The following is a 20,614-nucleotide window of genomic DNA, read 5'->3' as shown; positions in this document are numbered from 1 at the left end:
GTTTCGTTTCGCTCGTTTCGGTGGTTTCGGTGGTTTCGTTTCGTTGTTTCGGGTTTTATGAGATGCCGATATTTGGTGGCTACTGAAGCATGAAGCTGCGTTTTGTTGATATCTTCGGTTTCGGTTGCAAATCTCCTTTCTGGGCAGTTCAGTTATATTGGTTTTACTTTTCAGAATATACAATCCACGAGAACTGTTTTCTATGACAAATACTGACCAAACAACAAATTATTTTAGTGTGTGAAACAAAGGGTGTCAGTAAAATGAGGAATCGGGGTCGGGGTCGGGGTCGGGGTCGGGGTCGGGGTCGGGGTCGGGGTCGGGGTCGGGGTCGGGGTCGGGGCCGGAACAGGGCCGGGGTCGGGGTCATCATCATCATCATCATCACCTTTATTTAAAAACACGGTAAATACATCAGGCATTAACAATTTGATATAAAAGCTACAACTTATTACGAAAGACTATGTATACAGATTAATCTTCTGTAATTTAAAATATTAGGTCTCTTTTAATTTTTATAATTTTTTCTTTCTTTAACTTTCTTTTTTAATGTCTTTTTCACTACCAATGGACAAAGTATGGGCGGAATTGAATTTTGAGCTGTGTCCGCGATTTGTTTAATCCTTATTGACATATACTCTTAAACTTCAAAGAACTTGTTTTGTAACCATCGCGAAGCGTGCTCCATTTAGATCAGCGAGGCGTCTTCACCGCAGAAATATTTTTGCCCTATTTGTACATCAATATTTTGTGTTTTTCAAAGCTTTACATAATCCATTATTACTGAAATTTAAACCTTTTTGCTTGAGCCTCTTTAGTCTTGATGGCTTGTTTATAAAACGATATTCTGGGCACCGTAATGACAACACAGCTAGAAAAAATCATAGAATGGCTTGCATTATACGTCTTGTATATTCATTTACCCTCCTCTACCAGTAAAGAAAATGATCAAGTTTTGGATTTCAGTTTATGGAGAATATGTACCATGAGGCCGAATTTGCCATGAATTTTCATATTTCTATCTGGATTTGGAGATTGTACTCACATTCTTGGCTGTAATATAAAACTACATTTCGATTCCTGCCGTTACAGTTTCCAGCACTTAGATTTTGAGGGGTCGTTATAACCACGCTTTATCACTTGATGCTACAATCATGATATCAAAAAGCTGCCCAATCATTGGTGAACACGTTGTTATTATTTTCGTGATACAATAGGTTACCATAGCAACAGTATGACCTGCTAAAAACAGCCTTAATTACAGCTTTAGGGGCTTATAATTCAAAAACGGCACGGTGAAATTTTATTATATTACCAAATTTCAATCAGCAGGATAAGACGCAACTTTTGGCAACGTTTAATAAACGGCACGCAATGCATGCAGAAGCGATGACGTTTAACTGAGGACGCAAATCTCCCAGATTCTTTTCATAGCACTGACGGCTCACCAAGAAGGCGAAGCCCAGCTTTCAATTTTTGTTGATCACCGGCAAACGTCTGGTAAGGTAAATGGTTATTTAAACTCACAAATTTCAGTAATATTTCTTACTGTGGCCCGTTAAAAACAGCAGGAAAACAGTGAAGTTAACACTTTCTGAGAAGCTTTACTTCGACGTAACTAGTAACACCACAAAAAGGTGTAAAGCAATTTAAAGGGTGAGATAATATGAATTTAGAATCGTAAACTCTTTCAACTATTCTCACTGCATATATAATGACCGATTCACGATAACGGGTTACATTCCGCTAATCCCGAGGGTCTAGGTTAGTGGCGTCTAGTATGATCCTTTGCGGCCTTTCGAACATAAAATCTGGCTGGGCAGTGCGAAATCTTGCAGTTTGACGAGATTGCCGTGGGAAGACACTTTGCGCCCCTCCCTCCTCCCCTGGTGGACCTGGTGGAAGTGACCACCGCTCACCTGGCCTTGCTGCATATCTTTTGCTTAGGCGGTCGCGGATTCCTCCCATAACTTAGTCTAACGTGATCCCAACAATAGAAATGTAGTGAGGATAAATTACAAACTGAAATACCGCAAAATCAACTACCATGACTAATCAAAATCTAAATGCTGGAAACTGTTTTGAGTTATCTTAATATAAATAATACTGACAGCCGGAACATAGTCACTGTTGCCTATTAATCCAAACTCTTCGGCAGTTTTCGCTATTGACTTGCAAGGGAAAAATCACCAAAAATCTTCAAAATAGGGCTCAGCGTCATCATTGTAATAGTCGGATAACCAGCTTTCATCGGAAGACCTTGATGAATCACTCACTGACCAACTTTCATCAGAAGGGAGTGGTAAATCGTCCAGTGAAGACGAATCATAGAAAAACCGCTGACCATAACCACTGCGTAATGGAGATAAAGATACTGGCTCATCCCTCCGCCGAGTGGAGGAGAGGGAACAGTGGGTAGCTGATGGGTACGGTGCTGTAGACTTGGCGCGAGGGGGTCTGGCATTCGGTGGTGTTTTGCCTTCATTCCTATAATCAACTGGATTGTAGGAAGCTGCCGACGTACTTTTGGAGCCAGGCGACACCCATCCCGGTGGCGATACCTCCCTCGGTCGTAGCGCAGATGGCGAGTGCCTGTTCTCACCTGCTGCGTAATTCTTGCTGCTGTGGCTCGGGTTTGCACGTAGATTTAAGTTTTGAATCCCGGCAGAGATTTCTGCTTCTCTTTTTTGTTGTGTGTAAGCGCGCTGTGCTACTCTACTGGATGTAGGTGTCACTGGATGAGGTTTACCAGCGTGATGACCACTTGAATAGACGCTGGGTTGGGCATACTGTTGTTCCTGGTAATACCCTTTACTAGAGGACAAGGGCAAGCTCCAACTTGCTCCACCTTGAGGAACTGGAGAGTAATACATAGGTCGGTCATGTCGCTTATGGGACGCATTCTGTTTCTGGAAGAAAGAGAAATAATTAAAGCTCGTAAAAGTTGCGGTTGAAATGGCGACGTCGCAAACGTCTTACCGTGATGTTTCGATATGGCGCCTTGAGTCAAATTTATTCCGGAAGCTTAGGGAGAGCGACTATTGGAGGCACGGAGGTTAGTCGAGAAGCTGCGGGAACTTTCAAAAATCGTTTTTTTTTTTTCTACGAAGTCAAAGACACCAGTTTCCTTACATCATAACAGCGATGCATAAAATTAATAGACTTGATTGATTGACCCTGCAAAGATATTTGACTACATACATATTGTGATGAAGACAGCCACTGCTGCTGCTGCTGCTGCTGCTGTTGTTGTTGCTGCTGCTGTTGCCTCGTAGACACCTGGTTTGTCTGTCGTGTATGACCATGTGCTTCCCATCGTTTTGCTGGACTGAAAATAAATTAAATGGAGCTGTCACCTAAATGAAGTTACAACTTGAACTCGACACTATTTAGCGTCTTTTACCAGCCATGCAAGAGCTATTACAACATTAATTCTCTAAACTGTTTGCGACGCAATTCCTTTACAGGAAGTTCTGAGAATTTGGCAGTACATCAAGACTTTGTCCACTTGGTGTGTTCTACTTCGTTCGTCTCGTTTTGTATGTACTGAAGAGGGGAACTTGTCTTAGGAACTTGTTAATAAAGTAATCAGATTTAATAAAATCATAAAAATTTTTTCCGTGTAGTCTGTGGAAAAATAGTCTGTTTACAGGCATTCAATATTCTTTATAATCGTCAAGGGGACGAAAAAAAAAAGAAAGAAAAGAAAACGGGGGGAATGGGATGGGAAAGGGGTAGATAAAAAGAACATATTTGTACCTGTAAACAGCACTCCTGATGTCCAGGGGAGCGTAAGATTGGGCCGGGGGACGGCAACTGTCCCATGTTTGGTACGACTTTGGATGTGTGACACCAGGATATTTTGTGTTCAGGCCAACGCTAATCTTGCCTATAATCACCAGGAAGGAAGATAAAATAAAACAAAAGATGGATTACTAATTTGGACTCGTGGCTACTCAAAGTCAGATTAAGCCAATCCAATAGCTTAGTTTTGTACCTTATCAACTTTAAACTAATTTCTTACGCTGTGTTGTCTCATGTTTTCGATTAATGTTAATCAGTTTTTTAAGTAGATTGAGTTCTCTTCGGGTTCACCGTTCATCCTCTCGCCCCAATCCCATTCCTATTGTTTTCACTCGTCCGACATTCTTCACGGACAGTGAACTCATGCTAAAACACTGATTGCTTTTCAGTCTCCTTTTCAAGCAGGTATTCTTTAGATAATTGTAAAATACATGATAATGAAGTTACGTTTGTACATCGTTAACGCTTCAAAACGATTTTTTTAAACAACGTTAAATTAACAATGAGAGTAGTTATAAAACGAAAAGTAAATCGTAATTGAGAACGTTCTTATTCTACCTTCTATCTCCAACGCATTGCAAATTTCGTTGTAAAGAAAGCGATTGTTGGAAGACGGAAGCAACTCTTCTGGCATGCGACCTGAATGAGAGAGGAAATATTTATGTTAATTTGAAAAACCTCGCGGGACCTAACAACAATGGATAGCACATATCAAAAAATTTTGTCTTATTGTTTCAATTTTAAATTTGAAATCGATCAATCACAACAAACCTAGATCTTGTTTCAGTTTATCATCACCTAAGGTTCTTTCACCTATGTGTTAGTCTCTTAGTTTATGGTCGCCCTCGATTTGAAGCCAACTCGTGACCAAGGCTTATCCCTTCAAAACTCCCTGGGCACGAGGTTGACAAAACTACTAGTTGACATTGCTCCTTTCAAATGTTCTAGGTACGGCAATGGCTAAGGAGATAAATTCTTGACATTTAGAGAACAAAAGAAAACAGAACAAGTTCCTGGAAACATTGTGGCAAAGTGCAGCGTTAACAGTGCATGGACTCTCTCACTATACCAGCAAAAAATATCGGAACGAAACAAACATTGGCATAAACCCTACGCGATCCCCCTCCCTCCTCCCTCCCCCTTGAAATAAAAAGAAACAAGCAAGCATTTATCAGGAAGGAGACTGACCTCGATCAAGTTCGCTCAGCAGACAGTGCGCCAGTCGTCTATTAAACGTTTTGTGAATACATGGTGTTTAAACAGGCTCAATCAAAACAAAGTTCAGATGAACAGCATCTCTCAAAACACACTGCCACTGAGCAAAACTTTGTGTTGCTTGCCGATCAAACGACTGAGATAGGAAGATGTATTGTTTCCACGAGCCGTCCTGTAGTTTAATACAACTGCAGAGTATGGCGGTAAGGTGATTCGTCTTCAAAGGTGGCTGTGCGTTGTTCTTGAGAAAACGAAGTGACGCTGCAATTAATTTAAACTTCTCCGGCAACAATCTTATGGAAGGTGTATTTGAATTAAGCGCATTTAGCAAAACCGTTAGTCTGTTTTCAGCATCAAGGCATGGGATAAGACTCACTCGGACCACACCCTCTTGGTAGGGAGTAACATTTGACGGCTTCACCGTCAAACCCTCTCTGTCCCATTCTTCAACCATCGCTACATTTCCTCTCCGGTTGTAAACTTCATCATCGTTTAAAATCCCATAAACAAACCGCCTCAGCTTCTGGGAGCAGTAATTCGCCGACTTTTCCCGACAGTTTTCAACCTGGAATCTGAGCAAGACCTTTCCCGATGTTAAGCCGCTCATACAATTAGTAGAAAACTGTCCTTCGCGGAACTTGCGCAAAAGCCACTCGTCGATTTCTCGGCCGTTTTGGGTTCTGAGAGAACTACTGATCACGCGTTTTTGGAAATAGCGCAACAAATTCGAGTCTGTGATCGAGTACTCTTGTAGAGAATGCTCAACAGCTTGCCTTAGTTGAATCCCGCCATAAGACGACACCATTTGGAGAACAAATTTGTCAGGTACGGTGGAAAGCATATTTGCGATCCCAGCAAATCTGGCTTCTTTCTTGCTAGAATGATCCATGGAATACTGACTGCGACTAAGGGCATGGATGAACGGTTCCAATGCATCAATGCTGACGTAATCATTGCCCACTAAAGAAGCGAACATAGGCAGCAATTCTGCGTGAATTCTTAAGTGTGACGCCAATTTTCTCCGATGGAAAATTTTGGCTGTTAGGCGACTAGACTTCCAGTCGAAAGAGGAAAGTGGGATGTAGCCTGCTTCGATATCAAAGATAAAGAAATCGCTGTCATTGCTTAATACAGGGCAGTTATAAGCGTTGGCCAAGGAGGCGACTTCAGAATCCGCTTCACTGAAAAGAAACATGAAAATTACAGCTAGTTAATTCGTCCTTCGTAATCTGGAAGGAGTATGAAGTAACAAAAAGTATGCCTTACATTGCGTGCGCATATGTACGAAATGACAAATTTGAAACTTTTTAGACTTCTGGCGTTATACATCAGTTTGATTTCCGGGTTGCAGTGTTGGGAGTGCAGTTAGCACTAACTGTATGTTAACTTACTAGTAACTGATGTTTTGTATAATCCCTGGCCCAATGTGACCGGTTTAAGCCGGGAATATTACAAGTGCAGCTCTCCTTACTGAAACAGGGAAAGGCTCTCTTGCAGTCCCGATTCACTTACTACTCATTGACATAAACAAGCTCAAGGAGAAGCGGAAATTGAAGTAAGCCAGTTTCACTCTTTTCAAGTCAGCGATCGTTCCTGTAGAAATAGGTATAAGATCGTACACAAAATACTCCTGTTTACTTTCATCAACCTCATTTACACAATCTTTTCACACTATTGTTTGGGTTCGTTGTGCAGCATTTCCTTGTTGCGTGATAGGGACTGCGTGCAAAAGCGAAACTGAAACAGGAAACCGCTTACGATAACAAACTGAATTACAAAATTAATTACCATTCATTCATTTACACTGCAAAGCTCAGCATTTTATAGCCCACATTTGAACATCCTTCCTGTATTAGACGCAGGAAGGAAGAGCACTTCGCAGAAAGGACACACACTTCACAGAAAAGACGCCTTGCTTCGCAGAAAAACCAGACAGGACGCAAGCTTCGCAGAGAGGATAATGACTTCGCAGAAAAGACGCTCGCTATTTTGTTGTTCCTACGTTATCATTATCTGTAAAATCTACTTTATTTTACATTGCGTTAAAACTTACCAGTCAGGAACAGCAAATTTTACACCGCGATCCCTGAGCGCTTGCACAAAGACAAGATTTGACAAAAGCGGCAGAACGAAGACATCACCATCAGTTGATCTACCGTTGCACAGCGCGTCACCAGCTTGGATCCTCTGCACTGATCTTTTCTTGAAAGTGTCTAACTTTTTATCGCTTCGATCATGAGCGCCATCGAGCACTACAAAGGAATCTACACCCCGAGAATCCAGAGCGTCGAAAAACGACAGAACGACTTTGTAAAACTCCTCGTATTGGCCTCCAAATTGACGGTCGAAGCCACTGTCCACGTAAAGGCAGTTACATACGCCAGGTCCATCAATGACAAGCTTTGTATTTCGAAGCTCAGTTTGTGTCCAAAGACTCCCGATTGAGTTAATGTAACTGGTAAGTCCTCGAACGCCCATCTCTCAAATGACTCAGTTGCACGAAACCGAGACAAAATCGCCTACGCAAGCAACTTTATGCCTACAATTAAATTATAATATGAAGTTAGTCAGGCGTGTTAAGCACGCGATATAGCTTTTTTGTGTTTCCAGTGGAGGTCACAGTCTTAAATTTGCAGTCTAACTTCTCTGGCAATTGTGGGGAGGTGGCCATTGTTGGGAAATTAAAACATGGCCTGCGAAAACAGCCGTCCTTCTTCGCTCCCTGCCCCAAGTGGCGGTTCGTCCGGAAGAAGCGGCAAACTGAATCTCTCAACTGGGATGAAAATATTTGGGATGAAAATATGTGGTCGCTGTTGAGAGGTGGCTATTAGAAGAGGTTCGATTTATAGTTCTCAGCCACGTTAATTTTGTTGTTAATCTTAGACTTTTTCAAAATTTGTCGAGTGATGGTCCAGTCGTATTAGCCTTGAAATAAATGTAAAAATTTGGTTTGTTTCTCTGTTCGTTTGTTTTTTGTTTTCATTTGACGACAACTTACACTGAAGTACAGTGGTCTGTATTGTCATTTTTTTAACCTTGCCGTCTCTGAAATGTTATCTTACGAGGAAAGCTTGACTGGTTTTGGGATTAAATCTTAAAATTCAAGCAAAAATCGCTCGAAGAATTCGAAGAAGGACGCTCAATTTTAACGAGCCCTTAAAACAAAAAGAAGACAAGGTTTTGTAAACAAAGGTGTTTATTGCTAAGATCATTATAGAATCTTTTACTTTTTCATCGGATAAGAATTGTATATGTAAAAGAAACACAAAGTGAAAAATTTAACCACAATCCTTTGGACCAACCTCCTTGTACATTGCGAACGCTATTACGTCACCTTTCAATGGAGGCTCAAAAAGTAGGTTTGTTAAAACTTTATGTTGTGTGACTAAAACTAAAAAAACTAAACTTTGTCTATAAAAAAGAAAAAAAGAAGACTTTCGTCGTTTGGCAATTTCAGACAGGAAAACAGGTACAATTCTACATGCTGTTAAATTCTCGTAGAAGTTTCGAACAGTTTTCGATCGCCAATCAGTCCAAAAGAAACAAATACCTCGAGTCTTTGGAAGTACGTCACATGATCCGCACATCGCCAGTAGAATTCGTCCTTTTATTTGGCGACAAGTCCATAGTGATAACTATGTTGGGCGATAACTGGTATTATTAACTTGATCTCGGGTTAGATCTCCGGTAAGTTACGTTTCATTGGCTTAGCTTTGTTGTTCTCCAATGTCACACAAAAGTGAAAAACGATTTTCCAAGGTTTCGTCCGAGGATAATGCCGCATTTGATGTCCCGACTGTTGACCGGGATTTCTCCTTAATAATCTTTTTGCCATCGTGTCTCTCGTTCGTCGCCATCTTTTCTAACAGGTCGCTGGTTACCGCGATTTTAAGTCTGTGGAACAAGCGAAACAGTCCGAAAGAAGGAATCAGCTGCTCTGGTGTACGACCTGAAGAAAAACAAGGGACGAAAGAAAGAAAGACTGGTACTTAAATTTACTCTTGCATTGAAAAGAAAAATAATAAAAACTTAAATTAGGTTGCATGAAGTGAAAAGTGGCCGTGATTTAAATGCCCTTACATGAGGGGCCACCATAGGCTATTTTATCCCGCATCCCGTCACTATTTTTGGCTCAATCCCCCCATCCCACGCCAGTCAGAATATTTATCTTCATCCCGCCTGGTTAGAGTCACAGTTCTCCGCGAAACGTGTGATTTTCTGTTTTTCATCCCGCATCCCGTCTGCCAATATGAGCAAATCCCGTTCCCACCGAAATATTTTTGTCTCGCATCCCGCCATTAAAAGCCTTGTCATCCCGTACCCCTCTTCATTTTTACTCTCAGCTCGCATACCGCCAAACCTAAGTTGGGCCCTCTTACGTGACAAAGAGGCACGAAGGGCTCCTAGCGTAACGAAAACCAGGTCAGGCGCAACTAGAAAATCTTGCGCGTTCGCGATAAAATATTAATGGAATTTCTAGTGACAAGAGCATAAATATGAACATAAAAGTTCGTTGTAAGTCTTTATACCTTGATCCAATCCTTTTCGCAAACTATGCGCCAGTTTTCCATTGAAAGTCTTGTGAATGTAGGGTGTAGGTACGGGCTCAAGCAAAGTTACATTCAGGTGAATGGCATCTCTCAACACACACTGCCACTGAGCAAAACTTTGTGCCGCTCGCAGATCAAACGGCTGAGAAAAACGTTTTCTATTTGTAGGGGTTTCTTTCTGTTCAACCGAATCTTCTTGTAAGTTAACGAAACAGCAGAGTAAAGCGACGAGGTGGTTCATCTCTAACATTGGCTGAGCGTTAGTGAGGAGTAAACGAAGTGACCCTACAATTAATTTGAACTCATCCGGCAAGTACTTGATGTGCGTTGTGTCCACGTCGAGCGCAAAAAATAGAAACGTCAAACGTTCTTCGGTATCAAGGTATGGGATGAGGCTCACACTGGGGACCACGCCCTCTTGGTAAGGTACCACATTTGACGGCTTGACCGTCAAACCCTCTCTGTCCCATTCTTGGACCATTGTTAAATTACCCTCCGCTCCGTGAGTAGCAGCATCGTTCAAAATCCCATACACAAACCGCCTCAGCCACAGAGAACAGCGATTTGCCGATATTTCCCGACAATTCTCGACCAAAGTTCCCAGCAAGAATTTGCCCACCGTTAAGCCACTCATACATGTAGAGGCAAAGTATCCATCGCGGAACCTGCGCAAAAGCCACTCGTTGATTTCGTGGCCGTTTTGGGTTCTTAGGGAATTACTGATCACGCCATCCTGGAAATAGCGCAATAAAATCGATTCCGTGATCGTGTATTCCTGAAGAGAATGCTCAACAGCTTGTCTAAGTTGATCTCTGCTCCCTGGCGACGGTACCATTTGTAGGGCGTATTTTAACGCCTCCTCTTCTGTGCTTGAGTCAGGTAGTTCGGAGAGCATGTTAGCGATGGTTGCAAATCTTGCTCCTCTTCTCCCAAAACCGCCCGAAGTCTGAACGCGATTTAGTGCGAGATTGAACGCAGCTAATGTATCAGAACTCACGTAATCGTTCCCTGCTAAAGAAGCTAACAGAGGAATCAATTCCGGGCGAATTCGAAAGTGCGATGCCATTTTTTTCCGATAGAAAACACTGGCTGTCAAATGATCAGAGTTCCAGTTGAGGAAAGTAAGAGGGATGTAACCTGCTTTGATATCAAAGATGAAGAAGTCACTATCACTGCTCAGCACGGGACAGTTCCAGGCACGAGCAAGGGAGGCAATTTCCGTGTCGGCTTCACTGATGAGATAAAAAAAACAAGTCGAAGATAACATGTGAACCCAAATTCTGTGTAACATTGACTTCCAAAAGTCGACTTTAGTATAAAGATTCTCCAGGTTAGGATAAAAATTATAACAAAGGGCAGTTAGTATTGTAAACACATCCCAAAAATAAGTAACATTCTCTCTCATTTCTCAAGACCACTTCACTTCACTTTACTGAAACACTTACATGAAAAAGGCTACTCCATTCTGGTGATCTTCATAAGTTCCATGGTTAGAGAAAAGAAAGTTTTATGTCAATTGGTCAAAAAATACTCACTTGTAACTTCCCAATCAACGACTACAACAAAACGTGACACTTTGAAGTTCCCAGGTTAATTTGTCGGAATCGAGTAGAGAAAAGTAGGTACAAATCTCTTTGAATCCGGACCTGTTGATGATATGTCACCCTCTCTAGCTTGACACTCCACGGTTCTATGACTTCCCCTAGACACCATTCCGTAGACGATCCCAAGTCATTATATTCCCCTTTTCACTCCGTACATTGAACTTCAGTGTTTCATCTCTCTGAGTCTCTGTTGATAAAATCCCTTAAAGGTTTATGTGAAAGACTGCCATAGTTACTGTTAGCAAGCTAGAACTTTTTTTCTATTCTAATCACTATTTTTGATGATTATTTTAGCTGTTGGCTTTCCCGGAACAATAAACCCCGTGGGGAGTCCGCCTATCTCCAGTTCTGTCCATCTCGACCCTTGTGAAAGGCTTTCCAAAGTGGACTTTTCCTACGACTATTTTTTATGCTTATCTCTGGAAATCATCATTGATTTTGTCATTCCCTACCTATCACAGACCGCAAATTTTACGCCGCGATTCCTCAGTGCCTGTAGAAAAACAAGCTTTGACAAGAGCGGACGTAGAAAGAGCCTATCGTCTGCAGAGTTTGACAACGCTTTAGAAGTCTTGATCCTCTCCAGAGCTCTTGCCTTGAGCGTTTCCATCTTTTTATCGCTTGGATGGTGCGCCCCATCGAAGATCACATAAGATTCTACACCGTTAGAAATCAGGGCATCGAAAAACGAAAGCACAACGTGATAGAATTCATCGTACTGACCGCCACATCTGCAGTCGAAGCCGTTGTTTACATAAAGGTAGTGAGATAGACATGATCCGTCTATGACAAGTTTTGTGTTTTGAAGATCGATCGACGTCCAAAGAGTTCCGATTGAGTTAATATAGCCTGTAAGTCCGGGAATCCCCATCAAGCTTGGACATCAATGGCGCCAGCATCTCCCTCATAACAAAAATGTGCCAGGCGTCACATCAATGAGAAATATTAAGGAGGGGAGGGTAAGATGTTGCATTTAATTTTCTTGGGCATGTTTTATATACTCACCGAAGCGGAAGATTCATGTTGAATTTTATAGCTTGAAAGAAGAAAGAAAGAACTACCTGTCTTCAAGATTAGCCAGTAAAGTTGAACATTTTCGCAATGCTGATTTGTGATTTTAGTTACTGTTACCTTCCCTACCCTTGAGAAAATATTTTAACAAGTAGCGCAGTAAAAGGACAGCGGTTTAGTTGAAAACAAATAGTTCCTTCATGTAGTATGAACTGAAGTAGAAGAAAAGACGAGCGAAGGGTCACAAATAAAGCCAGTTCTGAGAATTTTACTCCACGACGTAAATATCCCCAAATGATAACTGCAAGATGACTGACGCAGATGGTTCAAGTGAACCAGTTATCCTGGCTACAGCAGGCTATGATCATGCCATTAAGTTTTGGCAAGCACACAGCGGAATATGTCACCGCACAGTCCAGCATCCTGATTCTGTATCTTTTACAAATGCGAGGTGTTAATTGTGTTGTTTACTTTGTAAATAATGAATATCTCCTCTCTTATTACTGAAAGATGGGTCAAAAAGGGAGCTGTTTGTTTTTTGGTGATTTCTGTGATAATTTTTAAATTATGCTTGGTTCCGACTTTTAACGTTTTGTTCTGACCCAGCTCTGCCTCTGTCCAGTGGCAACTATCATTGACATGTGTCAGCCATATTCTTGAGTCGTTACTCCGACACACTGGTAACGTATGCACAGGAACTCCTAGTAACCTTGCTATTCATGGGCAAGATTTTTTCTTTGGAACTATGATTGTACGTTATTTGCTTCAAACAGGGAAGAAACGCGAGAAAAGCAAACAACAACATATCATGTTGTTGTGAAAGAAAAAGTCATTCTCACTAGTGCCCACCCCCCTCCCGCTTCTAAATTTCATATTAGCACGGTCAATTAATTTAAAATTGAAATAAATAAAGGATATTACATGGCCGTGTGGGGATACAAAATTTCTGTTCGAGTGTTGAAAAATATTTACTTGGTCAGCTCAGTGAACAAGTGAAATATTTTTCAACATGAAAAGAGAAATTTTGTATCTCCAAGCAGCCATGTAATGTTCTATTATTATATCAACACCAATGAAATAACAAACCATTAAAATTCTGCTGCGAAAGGTGTGATTTATTATGTTACCTTAGCAACGGTGTTCTTTTCTCATATGAAAATAAAATACTATTTTTACTTGTGAAGATGTCATGTTTTTGCAAGAAAGCTTGCCTGGTATTTCATTGGTGTTTATGTAATAAATGCCATTGTGTCTTCTCTTACAGTTCTTCAGTCTGTAATTTGAATTTCTTCAACAGCTTTCTTCAAAATATGTTCACTTGCGTACATATATATAATTTTGAAGGAATACAGGCCAGAAAAGCTGACTGAGTTTTTTAATGAGCCTGCTTAGTTTTTTTCTTAGCCCTGACTCTAAGGGGTATTTTTTGAAGGTATCAAAAGCTAAAATTCATACTGACTGTAAAGGAAAGTTTTTAACTAAACTGAAATTTACAGAGGGGTGGGTGGGTTCTGGCAAAAAAAATCCTTCCATGGTCGGGCACGAATATTTGCTGGAATGATATGTTATTCTATTGTCTTGTTGTTCTTTTGATTATATTTGCTAGTTACATTCCTTAACTGCTGTCATAGCAAGTCAATGCCATGCAGATTACTCCAGACAGGCAGTTATTGGCAGCTGCAGGTAATTAGTCCAGTGCCATTTATTCTCAGGAAGGACTCAAATCTATTAAATTGCAAAATGACTCAATACTTATCAGGGTTGTCACTAAAGTTTTGAGTCATGTGTTCCCCTGATCTTCACACTTGTAACAAACGTGTTGCTTTTTGAGTTATTTATATCTGTCCAAACAATGAACAAGTTCACCTGTAACATCAAGGGTTCATCAGTCATACTCAGCTGTAACAGGTGTTGTGGGTTACAGTCCTTAAAGACACCCCTGCTAAACATTTATGTCAAGATTAATGTATGAATAACATGACTTGTTGAACACTTTAGTGAGGAAAATAATTATTAATACTGGGATTTGATTTTTAAAGCATGATTAGGGTTAGATATCTATTCAGTACTGCCCCTAGCTTTAGTGGCCTGCAGTGTCGGTTAATAACATATGCCTACAGGCATCTTCCAACTTGGGGGAGAGGGGTGGGGGTGTGTTGACCTTCTTACTCTCCAAAAAATGACACAATGACTGAATGCATGAGAGTTGAAATCAGGATTCAGCTCTCAAATTGCAACTTGAAAACAGTCACTTGGAAGGCCATCTGTAGTACTACCCCCTCAGACACCTAAACGTTACCTGTATTTGATATGGCTTGTAACGGTATTAGTTTTACATTATTGTTAGTAACATTATTAACATAATTTCCACAATCTGTAAATCGCTCTTTGGTCATTATTGATTTGATTTTGATATTTGAATTGAACATGTCAATTGATACTCTTAGGACTTTTATCATAAACCATACATCAATTTTCATTAATTTGAATGTACAAAATGACCTATTGCACTTTGTTGCTGCCAGTGACAAATTTTATTATTCTTAAACTGCATACTGTTTAATAATGGTTTCGTTTACTTTTGGCTCTTGATTCAGGATATCAACATATACGTATGTATGACATCAATTCAAATAATCCAAGTCCGGTAAGTCTCGTGTTTACAGTACTTTTATTAGCAATATAATTTAATTAACTTTTTTTAGTTTGAGGGTCTGTGATTCCACTGGCATGAGTCACTGTACATGTACCGTGGTCTTGAGTACGACACTTAACTCCCACAGTGCTTTTCTCCACTTACAAATATGAATCAATAATAGCGAATTATCAGGCTAGGGCAACACCGCAAAAATATATATGCTGGGGGAGGGGGACAATCGGTGATGGAGTAGCATCCCTTGGGGGTAGGGGATAGCAATACTCCTCATCCCATAATGAGAATGGTACAATACAATTTGAACAATGACTTTATTTATACTTATGGTATTTCCATCAGTCTATTTTACGATAATCAACTTCCTAACTATCATAGAAGAATAAAAATTCCGAAAGGGCACAATCTTGAAAATGACTTTGAAAAGTCCAAAAAAAATTATTTTCACATTTATCCCATGGAAAGTTAAAAGTTATCATCCAGTTTGTGGAAAAAATATTATTTAGACAAAATGCTTTGTGACTATTACAGGCACTTTTTTATCAAGAGTTATGTATGAGCGAGGTATAGGTTGAAAATTGGAACAAGTTCATAATCTTCCCTTTCTTTTGTCTTGGAAATGTCACAGAAATCCAGTAAATTACATTTTTTTCTCATTTAACAATTCATTTTCATATTGTCATCTTTAGGTAGTGTTCTTCATTTAGGCACATATTTGTATAAGCAAAATTAGTTACTTGGTGGTCATAATTTTAGCACCATTTTGACCAAAAGTAACGTGTAGAAAGTCTTTGTACTCCGGGTACTGATGTCTTGCTCCTGATCTGTAGGACTGAAAAACACTTTCATTGAATTCTTAGCTTTGCTAAGTTGTATCCTGTAACTGTCAGTTTAAGAAAGAAATACCCAATAACTTCACCTTTTGGTTCTTTTTGTAAGGTTGTGAATTATGACGGTGTGTCAAAAAATGTGACTGCTGTTGGATTTCACGAGGATGGTAAATGGATGTTCACTGGTGGCGAGGACTGCTCAGCCAGAATATGGGACTTACGGTACTGTATGTCCCTCTGTGATTTGACCTTTATCAAGATATATGTGCATCCAAAATTACTATTTAAGCAGGCTCTGTGAGTAATGACCTTGCTGCTTCCAAACTCAGTAAAATAGAGACTCATATCCACTCATACTGTTGTTAATAAATTCTTTGCGAGAAAAAGGAATGTGAGGGTTCAAACTAATTACATTTCAGTAAGGTTTATAATATTTTAATATTATAATATAATATTTTGGTTATTTATGTTGGGGGAGGGGAAAGCGAACCGGGGGAGGGGGATGCTAGGCTCAGTTTCCAGCCATAGGCATTCCTACCTTTTACTCCTTACCTTGCTTTTGTGGAATGAAAATGTGGGACATTTTTATTTTTGATTACAGGTCCCATAATTTACAGTGTCAAAGAGTTTTCCAAGTTAATGCACCTGTAAACTGTGTTTGCCTCCATCCTAATCAGGTAAACAAACAACTTGAATTTAAAGCTGTCAATTAAACTTCTAGTGCATGATCAAGGCATAGTTTTGTTTGCGATTTGGAAGTTAATGAAAATGGTCATTTCTACCCAAACCATTCGCGGTGCCAATAATTTATATACACCTGAGTACTGAACCTGTAAACACGAATTTTGTTTATTGGTAGTATCAGTGTGTGCAAAATATAAGATGCTAAATGCTAAATGCTACTTAAGGGTTGCCCTGTTTGTGTAAAATTGTGTACCGTAACACAGTTAAAATACAGTAACTTGTAGGTGTGTTTGTAGGCAAATTAAATGATGGTTAACTCTTAAAATATTATCACGTTGTTTTAGGGTGAGCTCATTGTTGGTGATCAGAGTGGTGCAATACATATGTGGGATCTGAAGACAGATCACAATGAACAGTTGGTAAGAATAGTTGAAACTTTGATGTAGACATACCAACATGTAATTCATCTAAGATCAAAGAGGTTTTTAGCCATTACTGACATACACTCATACTTATATAGACCACAGAAATGATATCATAGAATGTCAAAACCTTGCTGTGAAACCACTTACTTCACCTGTGGTTTCACCTGGATTATAACCATTTTATGACATTATGTCCTTTGTTTGTAGGAGTGTCAAGTCACAAGTAATCTGTGTTCATATGGATGTACCTTCCTCCCTCCCTTGTTCTCTCTTCCTCTCTGTTCTCTATATTTTATTTACCCTCTGCCCACAGCACAATCCATTCCTTCTTCCTCTTCCTCTATCTGGTAACAATACATGTAATTAAAAATCCACATTTTCTACTTTATTTCGTGAATATTGCAACTTCTTTTTCTTTTTTTTCTTTTCTGTATAGATTCCAGAATCAGATGCTTCAATCCTGTCCATTAGTATTGACAGAGAAGCATCCTACATGGCAGCTGTCAATAATCAGGTAATTTTATGTTAGATTGCTGTGTGCCTTTTAAACACACTGCAATCTAATTAAGCATTGTGTCTAGACAGATCTGTCTTCAAACGATATATAATGTGATATTCTGAAGATGTTCTGAAGATGTTTCAGGACATTGCCAGAAACCTGAGAGTTGATGTATAGCACAGTATTTTTTGACAAAATGTGAGTTGTCTAGAAATGTGAGGAAACACTATAATAACAATAATAATAATAATAACAATAACGATAACGATAACGATAACGATAACGATAACGATAACGATAACGATAACAATAATGATAAGGATAATGAGAAAAACAATATTTACAGAGTATTTACACTCATTCAAGTGTTTGCTAGTTACATTTTCTGAATCAAAACTAAAATTGATAAACAGAGAAATGAGATCATAACAATCTATGCTAATTAATATCAGACTTCCGAAACCTCCACTGTGATTATAACTTTCTTTGTTTTAACTTGACGAATTATAATAATTATAAATGAAAATGAGAAGCTTAAAATTTAAAAAAATCTGACGTACTTCTCCCCTCTATTCAGTATAACATTGCTTTAATTTGTTAAATTAATATTTTGCATTTTTTTCCAATAATTGAAGGGTAACTGTTATGTATGGAGCTTAACTGGTGGTACCAAAGATGATCCAACTATGCTACACCCCAGGACAAAAATCCCTAGGGCACATAAAAGAGCAGCCCTTAAATGCCTTTTTAGTCCAGACTCATGGTGAGTACTTTTTATTACATCTGCATTTATGTCATCCATCAGGCTGGTTCTGGTGCTTATCTCCAGTTGAAATCAGAAGCATGAAGTAAATTGGAGCATTTCAATTCCTCCTTGATGGGGCGCTAGTCCATTGTGAGGTTACCCCCTTACGACCCCTTAGCATTTAGTTTCTGGTATCCATTTATCTTCATGGGCAGAGAGAGGTCCTGTGAGAGTGACGCTCGACCCAAGAACACAACACAGTATTATTCATAAATCAGCAATAGGGCTCCAAAAGTGGGTCATTTGAACCCAACCCACTGAGTCCACTGCGCTAATGTGTGCCAATTACTGCTGATAGTTCTTTTAATCAACTGAAGTTCCTATTCCTGATGTTAATTCAAGGTTGAACCTTAAGACTCAATCATTTATAATAAGAATTTCCCTTTCCACAACTTCTGAGACACCATACACAGACAACTTCAAAATTAAACTCAAAACTGAAAAATATACACAGTATATTAAAAACAGCAAGAAAATTGAAAATCATCTTTAATGTTATAAAATTTAAGTGCCTCTCTTGAATAGGCCTTCTTCCTCTTCATTTTTTCCTGAGTACTTAGACGGTGAAGGTTGATGGTACATGTGCATTTGTCATATTTATTACATTCATTTGCTTTTGTTTTTGGTGCAAATGGTTAATTAACATAATTGGAAACCAAAACCTTGACCTGAGCATGGTATTTTGTAAATCAGTTTGGCAGACTAACTTTAACACTAACTTACTCAGTGGATTGTCAAATTATCTCTTTCTTTATCATTGATCAATGTATAGCTTCTTAGCCACAACATCTGCAGATACAACAGTTAATATATGGCAGACAGCCGACTTCTCTCTTAAAAAGACTCTGAAAGAAGCTAATCAACGATGGGTGTGGGATTGTGCCTTCTCAGAAGACTCGCAGTATCTTATCACAGGTATGATACACAGGTGCTAAAAATATGTTGTGATGTTATCAGAATGAAAGGAATGATTGGAAACACAGGGAAAAAGAGATCTATACTAGTATCACTCAAGTGATAGTAAAGGTGAGATTAACACCTTTAAGAATACTGATAGTGACAATAAAATGAAAATTAAAATATATCTGGCTTCCTTAAGCTTCCAAAATACCCTTCAGCCAGTCAAACTTTAAACCAAAACCTGCCTTACTCTTCCCCTGGAAATTAAAAAAGACACTAGAGAATTATGTTATGTCTCCCTTGATAATGAAATTGTCAATTTGTTGTTTCCTGACAATTTTTGCATCTTCTTGTCAGTTTTGTTCTTGAGTACTGGTACACATAAATCTGAGCTATGAGTGTGGCTTCTGTTTGAACAGGGCATTTAAGTATTTTAAGCCACAGAGATTATTTCTTATACCAGAAATAGTTAGTCGTTGAAAAGCTTTTTCATTGTTCTTCTTGGCTTCAGCGTCATCTGACAACATGGCACGCCTTTGGAATCTGGAGCAGGGGGAGGTCATCTGTGAATACAGTGGACATCAAAAAGCTGTAGTAGCTCTGGCATTTAGAGATGCACATGCCGTGTAGTCAAAAATCAAATAAAATGCCTTATCATTCTTACTACAAAAGTCAAAGGCAGCAGTAAGTCAAAGACAGAGGAGTATGATTATGAGAACATCTTTATTGGACAATGGATGATTTCCTCAATGCCATGTTGTGTCTTTGGTACACTGTTCATAATTATTTTAGTCGTAACCATAGCCGCTTTAGCAAGAAGATAGCATGGTTCCCAGTATGCTAGCATACAAGATGGCTTAGACTGGGACAATATCCTAATTTTTGTTTTCACTCAGCTTGTATTCCCAAGGGGGGGGGACCCCCGTATAAAAAGGACAGTGGTGCTCATTGTACCTTTTAGGGGTTGAAAAAGCCGTTTTGGTACCTCTAAGGGTGTTCAGCCTCAAAGGGTCCACAGCAGGAGTTTTTGCAGTAGTATGGAGACCAAAAAAATATGACAAGAGATAATGTTTTGTTTTAGAATAACTACCTCTTAAGGGTGAAAATATTTTCAAGCCACGCCCACAAAACAGGATCTTGGTACCTCTCAGGGACCCGACGAGCAGTCCGATCTTTTTTTATATGGGAGTTCCCCCCCCCCCCCCCCCATGGGATTCTAATGCCTTTTACTGTCACATCAAATGCAGAAGAAGAATATTATTATGAGAACTTTTTTCTTGGACAGTTGATAATTTCCTCAATACCATGTTTTGTCTTTGGTACACTGTACATATTTTGGGCTTCAGTTAACTCAGCTTTACCAAGAAGATAGTTTGTTGTCCAGTATGGTAGCACACAAGATGGTTTAGATGATATCTTAAGTTTTGTTTTTACTCAGCTGTTCTCTGACTTATGCACAGTGTCAATCAAGATGTGTAACTTATTATGCAAACATAACGAAACCTGGGAATTAAGGAATAGGTAATTCAATAAAACTTCAATAAAGTTTTTTCTTCTTCTTGATACTGTCTGTATAAAATGTCTGGCTCACGGTGAACATATGAGAAATGAACCTGTAAGCCTCCTCGTTTATG

General features: G+C 39.4%; 3 protein-coding genes across 5 annotated transcripts; 1 reads left to right on the top strand and 2 right to left on the bottom strand.

Annotated features, from left to right (window-relative positions):
• Positions 1-372: 372 nt before the first annotated feature.
• On the bottom strand, positions 373-8,056 carry LOC110061681 (uncharacterized). Of its 3 annotated transcripts, none has more exons than XM_020768531.2 (6): positions 7,073-8,046; positions 4,993-6,200; positions 4,363-4,443; positions 3,760-3,889; positions 3,202-3,328; positions 373-2,903 (listed from the first exon to the last, which is right to left on the bottom strand). In XM_020768531.2, exons 3-6 carry the CDS (start codon positions 4,436-4,438, stop codon positions 2,187-2,189), a joined length of 1,050 nt encoding a protein of 349 aa, XP_020624190.2. In that variant the 5' UTR covers positions 4,439-4,443; positions 4,993-6,200; positions 7,073-8,046; the 3' UTR covers positions 373-2,186. The 3 variants fall into 3 exon arrangements, 2 of the variants coding, with proteins under 2 accessions (XP_020624190.2, XP_089146097.1); XM_089289971.1 differs by having other exon boundaries at positions 373-2,909; positions 7,073-8,045; XR_016207318.1 differs by lacking the exons at positions 373-2,903; positions 3,202-3,328; positions 3,760-3,889 and having other exon boundaries at positions 4,367-4,443; positions 7,073-8,056.
• A 141-nt stretch (positions 8,057-8,197) lies between these two features.
• LOC110061679 (single-strand DNA endonuclease ASTE1-like) lies at positions 8,198-12,084 on the bottom strand. The gene is made up of 3 exons (XM_020768529.2): positions 11,626-12,084; positions 9,549-10,801; positions 8,198-8,968 (listed from the first exon to the last, which is right to left on the bottom strand). The coding sequence occupies exons 1-3, from the start codon at positions 12,042-12,044 to the stop codon at positions 8,727-8,729; spliced, it is 1,914 nt and encodes a 637-aa protein (XP_020624188.2). The 5' UTR covers positions 12,045-12,084; the 3' UTR covers positions 8,198-8,726.
• A 291-nt stretch (positions 12,085-12,375) lies between these two features.
• LOC110061682 (target of rapamycin complex subunit lst8-like) lies at positions 12,376-20,543 on the top strand. Its single transcript, XM_020768532.2, has 10 exons — positions 12,376-12,615; positions 13,816-13,867; positions 14,782-14,831; positions 15,777-15,889; positions 16,269-16,344; positions 16,696-16,770; positions 17,213-17,290; positions 17,911-18,038; positions 18,853-18,995; positions 19,492-20,543. The coding sequence occupies exons 1-10, from the start codon at positions 12,493-12,495 to the stop codon at positions 19,608-19,610; spliced, it is 957 nt and encodes a 318-aa protein (XP_020624191.1). The 5' UTR covers positions 12,376-12,492; the 3' UTR covers positions 19,611-20,543.
• The last annotated feature ends 71 nt before the right edge of the window (positions 20,544-20,614 follow it).

This window comes from Orbicella faveolata, unplaced genomic scaffold, assembly GCF_042242905.1.
Source record: "Orbicella faveolata isolate gen_17 unplaced genomic scaffold, um_ofav_v1 contig_2, whole genome shotgun sequence".
Classification (NCBI taxonomy): domain Eukaryota; kingdom Metazoa; phylum Cnidaria; class Anthozoa; order Scleractinia; family Merulinidae; genus Orbicella; species Orbicella faveolata.
Note: the sequence above shows the minus strand (reverse complement) of the source record. Positions and strands in the feature narration are given on the sequence as shown.